At 34.0% G+C, this 12,913-nt stretch overlaps 1 protein-coding gene across 1 annotated transcript in view; it reads left to right on the top strand.

Moving 5' to 3' along the window:
* The window catches only part of unc5cb (unc-5 netrin receptor Cb), a 159,421-nt gene extending 146,716 nt beyond the window's left edge, over window positions 1–12,705 (top strand). Inside the window, exons 12-13 of the mRNA XM_028463505.1 lie at window positions 8,950–9,128; window positions 11,718–12,705. Of these exons, the coding sequence (XP_028319306.1) occupies window positions 8,950–9,128; window positions 11,718–11,877 (339 nt within the window). The 3' untranslated portion in view covers window positions 11,878–12,705. The remainder of the gene's footprint in view (window positions 1–8,949; window positions 9,129–11,717) is intronic.
* The last annotated feature ends 208 nt before the right edge of the window (window positions 12,706–12,913 follow it).

The following is a 12,913-nucleotide window of genomic DNA, read 5'->3' as shown; positions in this document are numbered from 1 at the left end:
CTAACTCAATTTTTTTTTTTGGAAATTTTTGAAAAAATATGCCTTGCTATAGCCTTACTTTGATTTGGGTGATTTTTGCTTTTTTGTCATTTTTTGTGCCTTAATCCTTTTTTAGCCCTGTTTAAGTATTTGCATTATATTTGCAGTAGTTTTTAGGGTCTAATGATGGTCCTAACTCAATTTTTTTTTTTTTGGAAATTTTTGAAAAAATATGCCTTGCTATAGCCTTACTTTTGATTTGGGGTGATTTTTGTTTTTTGTCATTTTTTGTGCCTTACTGCTTTCTTAGCCCTGTTTAAGTATGTGCATTATATTTGCAGTAGTTTTTAGGGTCTAATGATGGTCCTAACTCAATTTTTTTTTTTGGAAATTTTTGAAAAAAAATGCCTTGCTATAGCCTTACTTTTGATTTGGGGTGATTTTTGTTTTTTGTCATTTTTTGTGCCTTACTCCTTTTTTAGCCCTGTTTAAGTATGTGCATTATATTTGCAGTAGTTTTAGGGTCTAATGATGGTCCTAACTCAATTTTTTTTTTTTGGAAATTTTTGAAAAAAATGCCTTGCTATAGCCTTACTTTTGATTTGGGGTGATTTTTGTTTTTTGTCATTTTTTGTGCCTTACTGCTTTTTTAGCCCTGTTTAAGTATGTGCATTATATTTGCAGTAGTTTTTAGGGTCTAATGATGGTCCTAACTCAATTTTTTTTTTTGGAAATTTTTGAAAAAATATGCCTTGCTATAGCCTTACTTTTGATTTGGGGTGATTTTTGTTTTTTGTCATTTTTTGTGCCTTACTGCTTTCTTAGCCCTGTTTAAGTATGTGCATTATATTTGCAGTAGTTTTTAGGGTCTAATGATGGTCCTAACTCAATTTTTTTTTTTGGAAATTTTTGAAAAAAATGCCTTGCTATAGCCTTACTTTTGATTTGGGGTGATTTTTGTTTTTTGTCATTTTTTGTGCCTTACTGCTTTCTTAGCCCTGTTTAAGTATGTGCATTATATTTGCAGTAGTTTTTAGGGTCTAATGATGGTCCTAACTCAATTTTTTTTTTTGGAAATTTTTGAAAAAAAATGCCTTGCTATAGCCTTACTTTTGATTTGGGGTGATTTTTGTTTTTTGTCATTTTTTGTGCCTTACTGCTTTCTTAGCCCTGTTTAAGTATGTGCATTATATTTGCAGTAGTTTTTAGGGTCTAATGATGGTCCTAACTCAATTTTTTTTTTTGGAAATTTTTGAAAAAATATGCCTTGCTATAGCCTTACTTTTGATTTGGGGTGATTTTTGTTTTTTGTCATTTTTTGTGCCTTACTGCTTTCTTAGCCCTGTTTAAGTATGTGCATTATATTTGCAGTAGTTTTTAGGGTCTAATGATGGTCCTAACTCAATTTTTTTTTTTGGAAATTTTTGAAAAAAATGCCTTGCTATAGCCTTACTTTTGATTTGGGGTGATTTTTGTTTTTGTCATTTTTTGTGCCTTACTGCTTTCTTAGCCCTGTTTAAGTATGTGCATTATATTTGCAGTAGTTTTTAGGGTCTAATGATGGTCCTAACTCAATTTTTTTTTTTGGAAATTTTTGAAAAAAAATGCCTTGCTATAGCCTTACTTTTGATTTGGGGTGATTTTTGTTTTTTGTCATTTTTTGTGCCTTACTGCTTTTTTAGCCCTGTTTAAGTATGTGCATTATATTTGCAGTAGTTTTTAGGGTCTAATGATGGTCCTAACTCAATTTTTTTTTTTGGAAATTTTTGAAAAAAATGCCTTGCTATAGCCTTACTTTTGATTTGGGGTGATTTTTGTTTTTTGTCATTTTTTGTGCCTTACTGCTTTCTTAGCCCTGTTTAAGTATGTGCATTATATTTGCAGTAGTTTTTAGGGTCTAATGATGGTCCTAACTCAATTTTTTTTTTGGAAATTTTTGAAAAAAAATGCCTTGCTATAGCCTTACTTTTGATTTGGGGTGATTTTTGTTTTTTGTCATTTTTTGTGCCTTACTGCTTTTTTAGCCCTGTTTAAGTATGTGCATTATATTTGCAGTAGTTTTTAGGGTCTAATGATGGTCCTAACTCAATTTTTTTTTTTGGAAATTTTTGAAAAAAAATGCCTTGCTATAGCCTTACTTTTGATTTGGGGTGATTTTTGTTTTTTGTCATTTTTTGTGCCTTACTGCTTTTTTAGCCCTGTTTAAGTATGTGCATTATATTTGCAGTAGTTTTTAGGGTCTAATGATGGTCCTAACTCAATTTTTTTTTTTGGAAATTTTTGAAAAAAAATGCCTTGCTATAGCCTTACTTTTGATTTGGGGTGATTTTTGTTTTTTGTCATTTTTTGTGCCTTACTGCTTTCTTAGCCCTGTTTAAGTATGTGCATTATATTTGCAGTAGTTTTTAGGGTCTAATGATGGTCCTAACTCAATTTTTTTTTTTGGAAATTTTTGAAAAAAATGCCTTGCTATAGCCTTACTTTTGATTTGGGGTGATTTTTGTTTTTTGTCATTTTTTGTGCCTTACTGCTTTCTTAGCCCTGTTTAAGTATGTGCATTATATTTGCAGTAGTTTTTAGGGTCTAATGATGGTCCTAACTCAATTTTTTTTTTTGGAAATTTTTGAAAAAAAATGCCTTGCTATAGCCTTACTTTTGATTTGGGGTGATTTTTGTTTTTTGTCATTTTTTGTGCCTTACTGCTTTTTTAGCCCTGTTTAAGTATGTGCATTATATTTGCAGTAGTTTTTAGGGTCTAATGATGGTCCTAACTCAATTTTTTTTTTTGGAAATTTTTGAAAAAAATGCCTTGCTATAGCCTTACTTTTTATTTGGGGTGATTTTTGTTTTTTGTCATTTTTTGTGCCTTACTGCTTTCTTAGCCCTGTTTAAGTATGTGCATTATATTTGCAGTAGTTTTTAGGGTCTAATGATGGTCCTAACTCAATTTTTTTTTTTGGAAATTTTTGAAAAAAAATGCCTTGCTATAGCCTTACTTTTGATTTGGGGTGATTTTTGTTTTTTGTCATTTTTTGTGCCTTACTGCTTTTTTAGCCCTGTTTAAGTATGTGCATTATATTTGCAGTAGTTTTTAGGGTCTAATGATGGTCCTAACTCAATTTTTTTTTTTTGGAAATTTTTGAAAAAAAATGCCTTGCTATAGCCTTACTTTTGATTTGGGGTGATTTTTGTTTTTTGTCATTTTTTGTGCCTTACTGCTTTCTTAGCCCTGTTTAAGTATGTGCATTATATTTGCAGTAGTTTTTAGGGTCTAATGATGGTCCTAACTCAATTTTTTTTTTTGGAAATTTTTGAAAAAAATGCCTTGCTATAGCCTTACTTTTGATTTGGGGTGATTTTTGTTTTTTGTCATTTTTTGTGCCTTACTGCTTTCTTAGCCCTGTTTAAGTATGTGCATTATATTTGCAGTAGTTTTTAGGGTCTAATGATGGTCCTAACTCAATTTTTTTTTTTGGAAATTTTTGAAAAAAATGCCTTGCTATAGCCTTACTTTTTATTTGGGGTGATTTTTGTTTTTTGTCATTTTTTGTGCCTTACTGCTTTTTTTAGCCCTGTTTAAGTATGTGCATTATATTTGCAGTAGTTTTTAGGGTCTAATGATGGTCCTAACTCAATTTTTTTTTTTGGAAATTTTTGAAAAAAAATGCCTTGCTATAGCCTTACTTTTGATTTGGGGTGATTTTTGTTTTTTGTCATTTTTTGTGCCTTACTGCTTTCTTAGCCCTGTTTAAGTATGTGCATTATATTTGCAGTAGTTTTTAGGGTCTAATGATGGTCCTAACTCAATTTTTTTTTTTTGGAAATTTTTGAAAAAAAATGCCTTGCTATAGCCTTACTTTTGATTTGGGGTGATTTTTGTTTTTTGTCATTTTTTGTGCCTTACTGCTTTCTTAGCCCTGTTTAAGTATGTGCATTATATTTGCAGTAGTTTTTAGGGTCTAATGATGGTCCTAACTCAATTTTTTTTTTTTGGAAATTTTTGAAAAAAATGCCTTGCTATAGCCTTACTTTTGATTTGGGGTGATTTTTGTTTTTTGTCATTTTTTGTGCCTTACTGCTTTCTTAGCCCTGTTTAAGTATGTGCATTATATTTGCAGTAGTTTTTAGGGTCTAATGATGGTCCTAACTCAATTTTTTTTTTTTGGAAATTTTTGAAAAAAATGCCTTGCTATAGCCTTACTTTTTATTTGGGGTGATTTTTGTTTTTTGTCATTTTTTGTGCCTTACTGCTTTCTTAGCCCTGTTTAAGTATGTGCATTATATTTGCAGTAGTTTTTAGGGTCTAATGATGGTCCTAACTCAATTTTTTTTTTTTGGAAATTTTTGAAAAAAATGCCTTGCTATAGCCTTACTTTTGATTTGGGGTGATTTTTGTTTTTTGTCATTTTTTGTGCCTTACTGCTTTCTTAGCCCTGTTTAAGTATGTGCATTATATTTGCAGTAGTTTTTAGGGTCTAATGATGGTCCTAACTCAATTTTTTTTTTTGGAAATTTTTGAAAAAAAATGCCTTGCTATAGCCTTACTTTTTATTTGGGGTGATTTTTGTTTTTTGTCATTTTTTGTGCCTTACTGCTTTCTTAGCCCTGTTTAAGTATGTGCATTATATTTGCAGTAGTTTTTAGGGTCTAATGATGGTCCTAACTCAATTTTTTTTTTTGGAAATTTTTGAAAAAAATGCCTTGCTATAGCCTTACTTTTGATTTGGGGTGATTTTTGTTTTTTGTCATTTTTTGTGCCTTACTGCTTTCTTAGCCCTGTTTAAGTATGTGCATTATATTTGCAGTAGTTTTTAGGGTCTAATGATGGTCCTAACTCAATTTTTTTTTTTTGGAAATTTTTGAAAAAAATGCCTTGCTATAGCCTTACTTTTGATTTGGGGTGATTTTTGTTTTTTGTCATTTTTTGTGCCTTACTGCTTTTTTAGCCCTGTTTAAGTATGTGCATTATATTTGCAGTAGTTTTTAGGGTCTAATGATGGTCCTAACTCAATTTTTTTTTTTGGAAATTTTTGAAAAAAAATGCCTTGCTATAGCCTTACTTTTGATTTGGGGTGATTTTTGTTTTTTGTCATTTTTTGTGCCTTACTGCTTTCTTAGCCCTGTTTAAGTATGTGCATTATATTTGCAGTAGTTTTTAGGGTCTAATGATGGTCCTAACTCAATTTTTTTTTTTGGAAATTTTTGAAAAAAAATGCCTTGCTATAGCCTTACTTTTTATTTGGGGTGATTTTTGTTTTTTTGTCATTTTTTGTGCCTTACTGCTTTCTTAGCCCTGTTTAAGTATGTGCATTATATTTGCAGTAGTTTTTAGGGTCTAATGATGGTCCTAACTCAATTTTTTTTTTTGGAAATTTTTGAAAAAAAATGCCTTGCTATAGCCTTACTTTTGATTTGGGGTGATTTTTGTTTTTTGTCATTTTTTGTGCCTTACTGCTTTTTTAGCCCTGTTTAAGTATGTGCATTATATTTGCAGTAGTTTTTAGGGTCTAATGATGGTCCTAACTCAATTTTTTTTTTTTGGAAATTTTTGAAAAAAATGCCTTGCTATAGCCTTACTTTTGATTTGGGGTGATTTTTGTTTTTTGTCATTTTTTGTGCCTTACTGCTTTCTTAGCCCTGTTTAAGTATGTGCATTATATTTGCAGTAGTTTTTAGGGTCTAATGATGGTCCTAACTCAATTTTTTTTTTTGGAAATTTTTGAAAAAAATGCCTTGCTATAGCCTTACTTTTGATTTGGGGTGATTTTTGTTTTTTGTCATTTTTTGTGCCTTACTGCTTTCTTAGCCCTGTTTAAGTATGTGCATTATATTTGCAGTAGTTTTTAGGGTCTAATGATGGTCCTAACTCAATTTTTTTTTTTGGAAATTTTTGAAAAAAATGCCTTGCTATAGCCTTACTTTTGATTTGGGGTGATTTTTGTTTTTTGTCATTTTTTGTGCCTTACTGCTTTCTTAGCCCTGTTTAAGTATGTGCATTATATTTGCAGTAGTTTTTAGGGTCTAATGATGGTCCTAACTCAATTTTTTTTTTTGGAAATTTTTGAAAAAAATGCCTTGCTATAGCCTTACTTTTGATTTGGGGTGATTTTTGTTTTTTGTCATTTTTTGTGCCTTACTGCTTTCTTAGCCCTGTTTAAGTATGTGCATTATATTTGCAGTAGTTTTTAGGGTCTAATGATGGTCCTAACTCAATTTTTTTTTTTTGGAAATTTTTGAAAAAAAATGCCTTGCTATAGCCTTACTTTTGATTTGGGGTGATTTTTGTTTTTTGTCATTTTTTGTGCCTTACTGCTTTCTTAGCCCTGTTTAAGTATGTGCATTATATTTGCAGTAGTTTTTAGGGTCTAATGATGGTCCTAACTCAATTTTTTTTTTTTGGAAATTTTTGAAAAAAAATGCCTTGCTATAGCCTTACTTTTTATTTTGGGTGATTTTTGTTTTTTGTCATTTTTTGTGCCTTACTGCTTTCTTAGCCCTGTTTAAGTATGTGCATTATATTTGCAGTAGTTTTTAGGGTCTAATGATGGTCCTAACTCAATTTTTTTTTTTGGAAATTTTTGAAAAAAAATGCCTTGCTATAGCCTTACTTTTTATTTGGGGTGATTTTTGTTTTTTGTCATTTTTTGTGCCTTACTGCTTTCTTAGCCCTGTTTAAGTATGTGCATTATATTTGCAGTAGTTTTTAGGGTCTAATGATGGTCCTAACTCAATTTTTTTTTTTGGAAATTTTTGAAAAAAAATGCCTTGCTATAGCCTTACTTTTGATTTGGGGTGATTTTTGTTTTTTGTCATTTTTTGTGCCTTACTGCTTTCTTAGCCCTGTTTAAGTATGTGCATTATATTTGCAGTAGTTTTTAGGGTCTAATGATGGTCCTAACTCAATTTTTTTTTTTGGAAATTTTTGAAAAAAAATGCCTTGCTATAGCCTTACTTTTGATTTGGGGTGATTTTTGTTTTTTGTCATTTTTTGTGCCTTACTGCTTTCTTAGCCCTGTTTAAGTATGTGCATTATATTTGCAGTAGTTTTTAGGGTCTAATGATGGTCCTAACTCAATTTTTTTTTTTGGAAATTTTTGAAAAAAATGCCTTGCTATAGCCTTACTTTTGATTTGGGGTGATTTTTGTTTTTTGTCATTTTTTGTGCCTTACTGCTTTCTTAGCCCTGTTTAAGTATGTGCATTATATTTGCAGTAGTTTTTAGGGTCTAATGATGGTCCTAACTCAATTTTTTTTTTTGGAAATTTTTGAAAAAAAATGCCTTGCTATAGCCTTACTTTTTATTTTGGGTGATTTTTGTTTTTTGTCATTTTTTGTGCCTTACTGCTTTCTTAGCCCTGTTTAAGTATGTGCATTATATTTGCAGTAGTTTTTAGGGTCTAATGATGGTCCTAACTCAATTTTTTTTTTTTGGAAATTTTTGAAAAAAAATGCCTTGCTATAGCCTTACTTTTTATTTGGGGTGATTTTTGTTTTTTGTCATTTTTTGTGCCTTACTGCTTTCTTAGCCCTGTTTAAGTATGTGCATTATATTTGCAGTAGTTTTTAGGGTCTAATGATGGTCCTAACTCAATTTTTTTTTTTTGGAAATTATTTGAAAAAAATGCCTTGCTATAGCCTTACTTTTGATTTGGGGTGATTTTTGTTTTTTGTCATTTTTTGTGCCTTACTGCTTTCTTAGCCCTGTTTAAGTATGTGCATTATATTTGCAGTAGTTTTTAGGGTCTAATGATGGTCCTAACTCAATTTTTTTTTTTGGAAATTTTTGAAAAAAAATGCCTTGCTATAGCCTTACTTTTGATTTGGGGTGATTTTTGTTTTTTGTCATTTTTTGTGCCTTACTGCTTTTTTAGCCCTGTTTAAGTATGTGCATTATATTTGCAGTAGTTTTTAGGGTCTAATGATGGTCCTAACTCAATTTTTTTTTTTTGGAAATTTTTGAAAAAAAATGCCTTGCTATAGCCTTACTTTTGATTTGGGGTGATTTTTGTTTTTTGTCATTTTTTGTGCCTTACTGCTTTCTTAGCCCTGTTTAAGTATGTGCATTATATTTGCAGTAGTTTTTAGGGTCTAATGATGGTCCTAACTCAATTTTTTTTTTTGGAAATTTTGGAAAAAAAATGCCTTGTAAGCGGGCCTTACTTTTGATTTGGGGTGATTTTTGTTTTTTTGTTATTTTTTGTGCCTTACTGCTTTTTTAGACCTGTTTAAGTATGTGCATTATATTTGCAGTAGTTTTTTGGGTCTAATGATGGTCTTAACTCAATTTTTATTTTTTGGAAATTTTTGAAAAATATGCCTTACTATATACTTACCTCTGTTTCGAGGCGTTTTAAATTTTTTCGCCCGTTTTTATGCCTTACTATATATAGCCTTTCCTCTGTTTTCTCATTTTTCATGCCTTACTGCATTTTTTTCCCAGTTTAAGTGTGCTCATCATATTCACACTTATTTTTAGGATCTTGTGTTAGCTTTATGTCAGAAAAAAAGTCCAAAACATTTTCAATTTTATGCCTTCCCTTAGCCTTACCATCAATTTAGGTGTTTGGCACTTTTTTCCCATTTTCCACATTTTTCTCTTTTTTTATGCCTTCATGGAACCCTTTTATTCTTTAATTAATTTGAAACTTGATCAAAGCTGCACTTTTTCTTTAATTTATTGGGTTGTTGGGTCATTGATTCAGTAAAAGAAGTGTTGATTAATATTACCTGTGTTCATGCTGTGATATTTTGTATTATTTCAGCTATAAACTGCTTTATGTTTTAATTTATTGGTGTTCAAGTAAAATTTTTCCTCACTTTTCTCCATGTAACATCACCTCGCTCATGTTAATTTGAAATAACATATTACAACGTTGACTTTGTCTGAAAGGCTACAAATATTCCTATGCTAGCCTTGTGATGTTGGCTCAACGTTGGCTCATTACACCTGGTGTCTTCTCTCATTGGCAGGATTCTCAGAACATAGACACGTCTCTGTTGGACCCTGCCAGCAACATCACGTCACTCGTGGGGCCAAACGCCTTCCGTATCCCCGTCTCCATCCGACAGAAGTTGTGTGGCAGCCTGGATGCTCCGCAGACCAGAGGCAATGACTGGAGGATGTTAGCCCACAAACTGAACCTTGACAGGTAGGTGGATGAATCAAGTTGCCCCAGAGAACCAAAAACAGAAAAGGTAGTCGTGTGACGGTGACTCACAGAGCAGTGTTTATTTGTTCAAATGCAGTGAACAGGAATACACCAGAAGCTACTGATGTGCAAACACTGACACTTTCTTGACATATAAATTGCACGGGGAATAAAAGTGTCTGTCTTGATTTGATTGCAGTTGTTCTCAGGGAATGTGATAAGTTTTGATAAACAGCTCATTTGAGGGTAATTGCGTCGGAGTGAACTGGCGTAAAGACGGAGAGAAAACGATGCTTCTCCTTACAAAGCATCACCAGTATGTCTTTGATGGTCTCATGCATGTGACTGAAGTACAGTGGGTGTCCATATGTATGGTCCTGCACAGCATGGCGGCCTTATCTCTGACTGCAGCTGCAGATTGAACAGACCACAGACAGAGGGTGGCGTTGGCTAGAATCACATACAGACGTTACGTCGGTGTGGCTGTCCTCTCAAATAAGTGAATGCAGAGTTTCTGATTTCACAGAAGCAACTAAATGCTTGAATTAATCCGTATTTATGTAAAAATATATTCAGCGGTAAAAAAAAATCTTCCTCGCCCGGGGTGCAGAATAAAATAAAAACCCTGTTTGTTGGTTATTTGTTTAATAAAGTAGGAAGAGGAACTAACAGACCTATATTCCTGTTCCTGGAGAGTTTCTGTTCTGCACATTTAACACGTCTCTCTGCTCCAACACACCTGGCTCAGATAAATGTGTCATCATCTGCAGTAGGACGAGGTAGTACGAAATGAAAATCAAGCAGGACAGCACATCTTCAGGACCATGAATAATCTACAGTTACTAGTTAGGAAGCTTATTGTTGTCCTATTTTTCTTTTTTTTTTGAGAAAATCCTAACACAAATGACCATTATCTCCATTATGTCTAAATGTAATATGTGTATTTTAGGATTTTTGACTTAATAACTGAATTTTTGACAGCTGTTTGAAACCTGCCTTTTAGGTAAACACTAACCCTGGATTTCCACAGGATGCGTAACTGCACCGTAGCTGCACCGTCACTGCTGAGTCATGCTGCTGCCCTCTGCTGCAAATATGCAGCACTTCTATTTATGCTGGACCCTGGAGCTGTGAACAAAAATAAGCCTGTGCAGGCAGGAAGTAGGACATAGACACAGAAGAAAATATCTGGATTTTTTTCAAAATAAAATATTACGTGTTCAAGGGGGGAAACACCGAACTTCCTGGACCTCCAACGGGCCCATTTCGGACTCTATCCGAAAACCGAGCACATATTCAGACTCAGGGGAATAAAACCTGTCTGCTGATACTGCTTTTTCGAATAAAAAACACCTTTTTTTTGGATATAAAAAAGTGTGCGTTTTGGCTCTAGCAGACACAATTCCAACTTTACCCAAAAACCAAGCACATATTCAGATTCGGGGGGACCAGACTTTTCTGTTGATGCTGTGGTTGGCCCGATCCGAGCACTTTTAAAATCGTATTTCACATTTATCTATGCTGAATCACACATATATATATATATATATATTACACGTGAATTAGCGGGATCTCCTGAGTGTTTCCTGCAACAGATGAGCAGCAAACGGAGGCGGTGGAGATTGCTGGACTGCGGATTGCGCTGAAGTCAAGCAGCGGCGCAGTTTCGGTGCAGATATGCATCCAGTGGAAATCCAGGGTAACAGCTGCTGTCTTGCACACACGTGAATGGCTTAGTCAATCAGTGAAGCAACAGGTGACGTTTCCATGTACTAATTAGCTCAATGACATAAAGGGCCGCTGTGTTTGAAATGGCATACTCTGTACTATACACTACAAACTCAATGAGTATATGCTATATACAATAAGTACGGTTAGGAGGATTAGGATGATGACTGTTCCCGCCGAAGCATACCTCCAAGTTTCCCAAGATGCATTTCAAACCTTCAATGACAAAAACCTGAAGCACACTGAGGCTAAATATCTCCGTTAATTATCCACCTTTGAAAGTTCTGGAAACATTTTAAGTGAGATAGTGACCAAGTAGAATATCAAGATGTGGTCATTTGATGCATAAAACTCACGGAAACACATTTCATGCTGACATTTCGGAGATTTTCGGAGATCCTCCATTGTGCTACTGACAAAACTTCAAAGCAAGAGTCCTATTTACAAAACTAATGAAAGACGAGAAGAGATGCTTTTGTTTTGAAAAGGGGATGTTTGATTTTTAGCTTTAAGTCGAGTCCCAGGACGAATTTTCATTCCGCTCGCAATGCATCATGGGGCAGTTGAGTATAACGAGTGTGGCCACCGTGCATACTTACAAAAAGTACTGATACAGTATACATCTGGGTATTTCCCGCATGCTCAATATTTTCATACTATCTAATGTGAATGCACTACATACTCATTTTGACTTCAGACTTAGTATGAGTAGTATGCATTTTTGAACACAGTACATTCTTGGTGTGGAACATTGTAAGTTCAAGCCTCAGCTCAGGCAACATTGCCTGACCCCGACCATTGCTGCGCAGCATCTATAACTGAAACTTGACGTGTATCTTTTTTGGTCCGTTTCGTCTTTAGGTATCTGAACTACTTTGCTACCAAATCCAGCCCTACAGGAGTGATCCTAGACCTGTGGGAGGCTCAGCATTTTCCTGACGGCAACCTCAGCCGCCTTGCCCAAGTGTTGGAGGAGATGGGACGCCACGACGGCCTTCTTCCTGCCATGATGGAGCACTGACATCTAACCCTCCAGGGGATGTGACATTCCAGGGAGGAAGAAGACTCCAAATGGATCGGAAAATGGAGGCTCCTATAAGCAGGAGAGTGGTGTGGCATCTCAGTGACAAACACACACACACACACACACACTCAAAGATGTGAGATGACGGGAAGAGCCATGACCCAGTTAGACACCGGCAACAAATGGTGTAAAAACAACCTTGTGGAGTAAACAACATTCCCTGGCTGTTCCCTTTTCTCTCAACACACGTCAAACATTGACTTCAGATTTTTTGGCTTGTTTTGATGGACTCTCGGTATAACAGGAGACAAATGTCAGAGGTCCGAAAAAAAGTCAAAAGATGAAGATTTTGTCAGCGGGACCATCTCTCAGGCTTCTAAACAGTTTCCATAGCAACTCCCCATGGACAAGGATGTACTTTCTGATAAGATGGTATTTAATTTCCAGCTTATTTATGCATATCTGATATCGTATTTCATGCTCTCTGTTGCTGAACACTTTGCAGTGTAAAGGTTTGTGTTCCTTTTATTATGTTGAACTGTATCACAGCACCACCTGGTGGCCTTCTGGTGCTAGAACAACTCATTCTGTCTGCCACATTTAGAAAAAATCAACAATCAAGTTAGAATTTTAGTGTCATTGCTGTTGATGACAATTTTATATTTGTGTTATTGAAATTATTGATGCTGTTAGGTGCATTTCTTTTATATTGTTTTTTTTTTCTTTTTTAAAGGGTTATTAATTATTTTTAACATTCTGAATTGTTGATCATGTTTCTTTAATCTGTGACTTTGTATTTCTTGGCAACTTACATTTCTACGATTTATAGAGCAGTCAAAACATTTCCCAAAACATGCAGATGACTTAACATTCTGTTTAAAGATGATATTACTCATGCTAACTGTGCCAGGCAGACGAGGACACTTTAGAACAAGATATTTAAAATATATTTTTATAAAAAGAAACAAGTGCAAGAGAAAGCAACTGCTTTTTACCAAATAATTCACACGCATACGATGTTTTGAGGGTGAAT

Source organism: Gouania willdenowi, chromosome 12 (assembly GCF_900634775.1).
Source record: "Gouania willdenowi chromosome 12, fGouWil2.1, whole genome shotgun sequence".
NCBI lineage: Eukaryota > Metazoa > Chordata > Actinopteri > Blenniiformes > Gobiesocidae > Gouania > Gouania willdenowi.
Note: the sequence above shows the minus strand (reverse complement) of the source record. Positions and strands in the feature narration are given on the sequence as shown.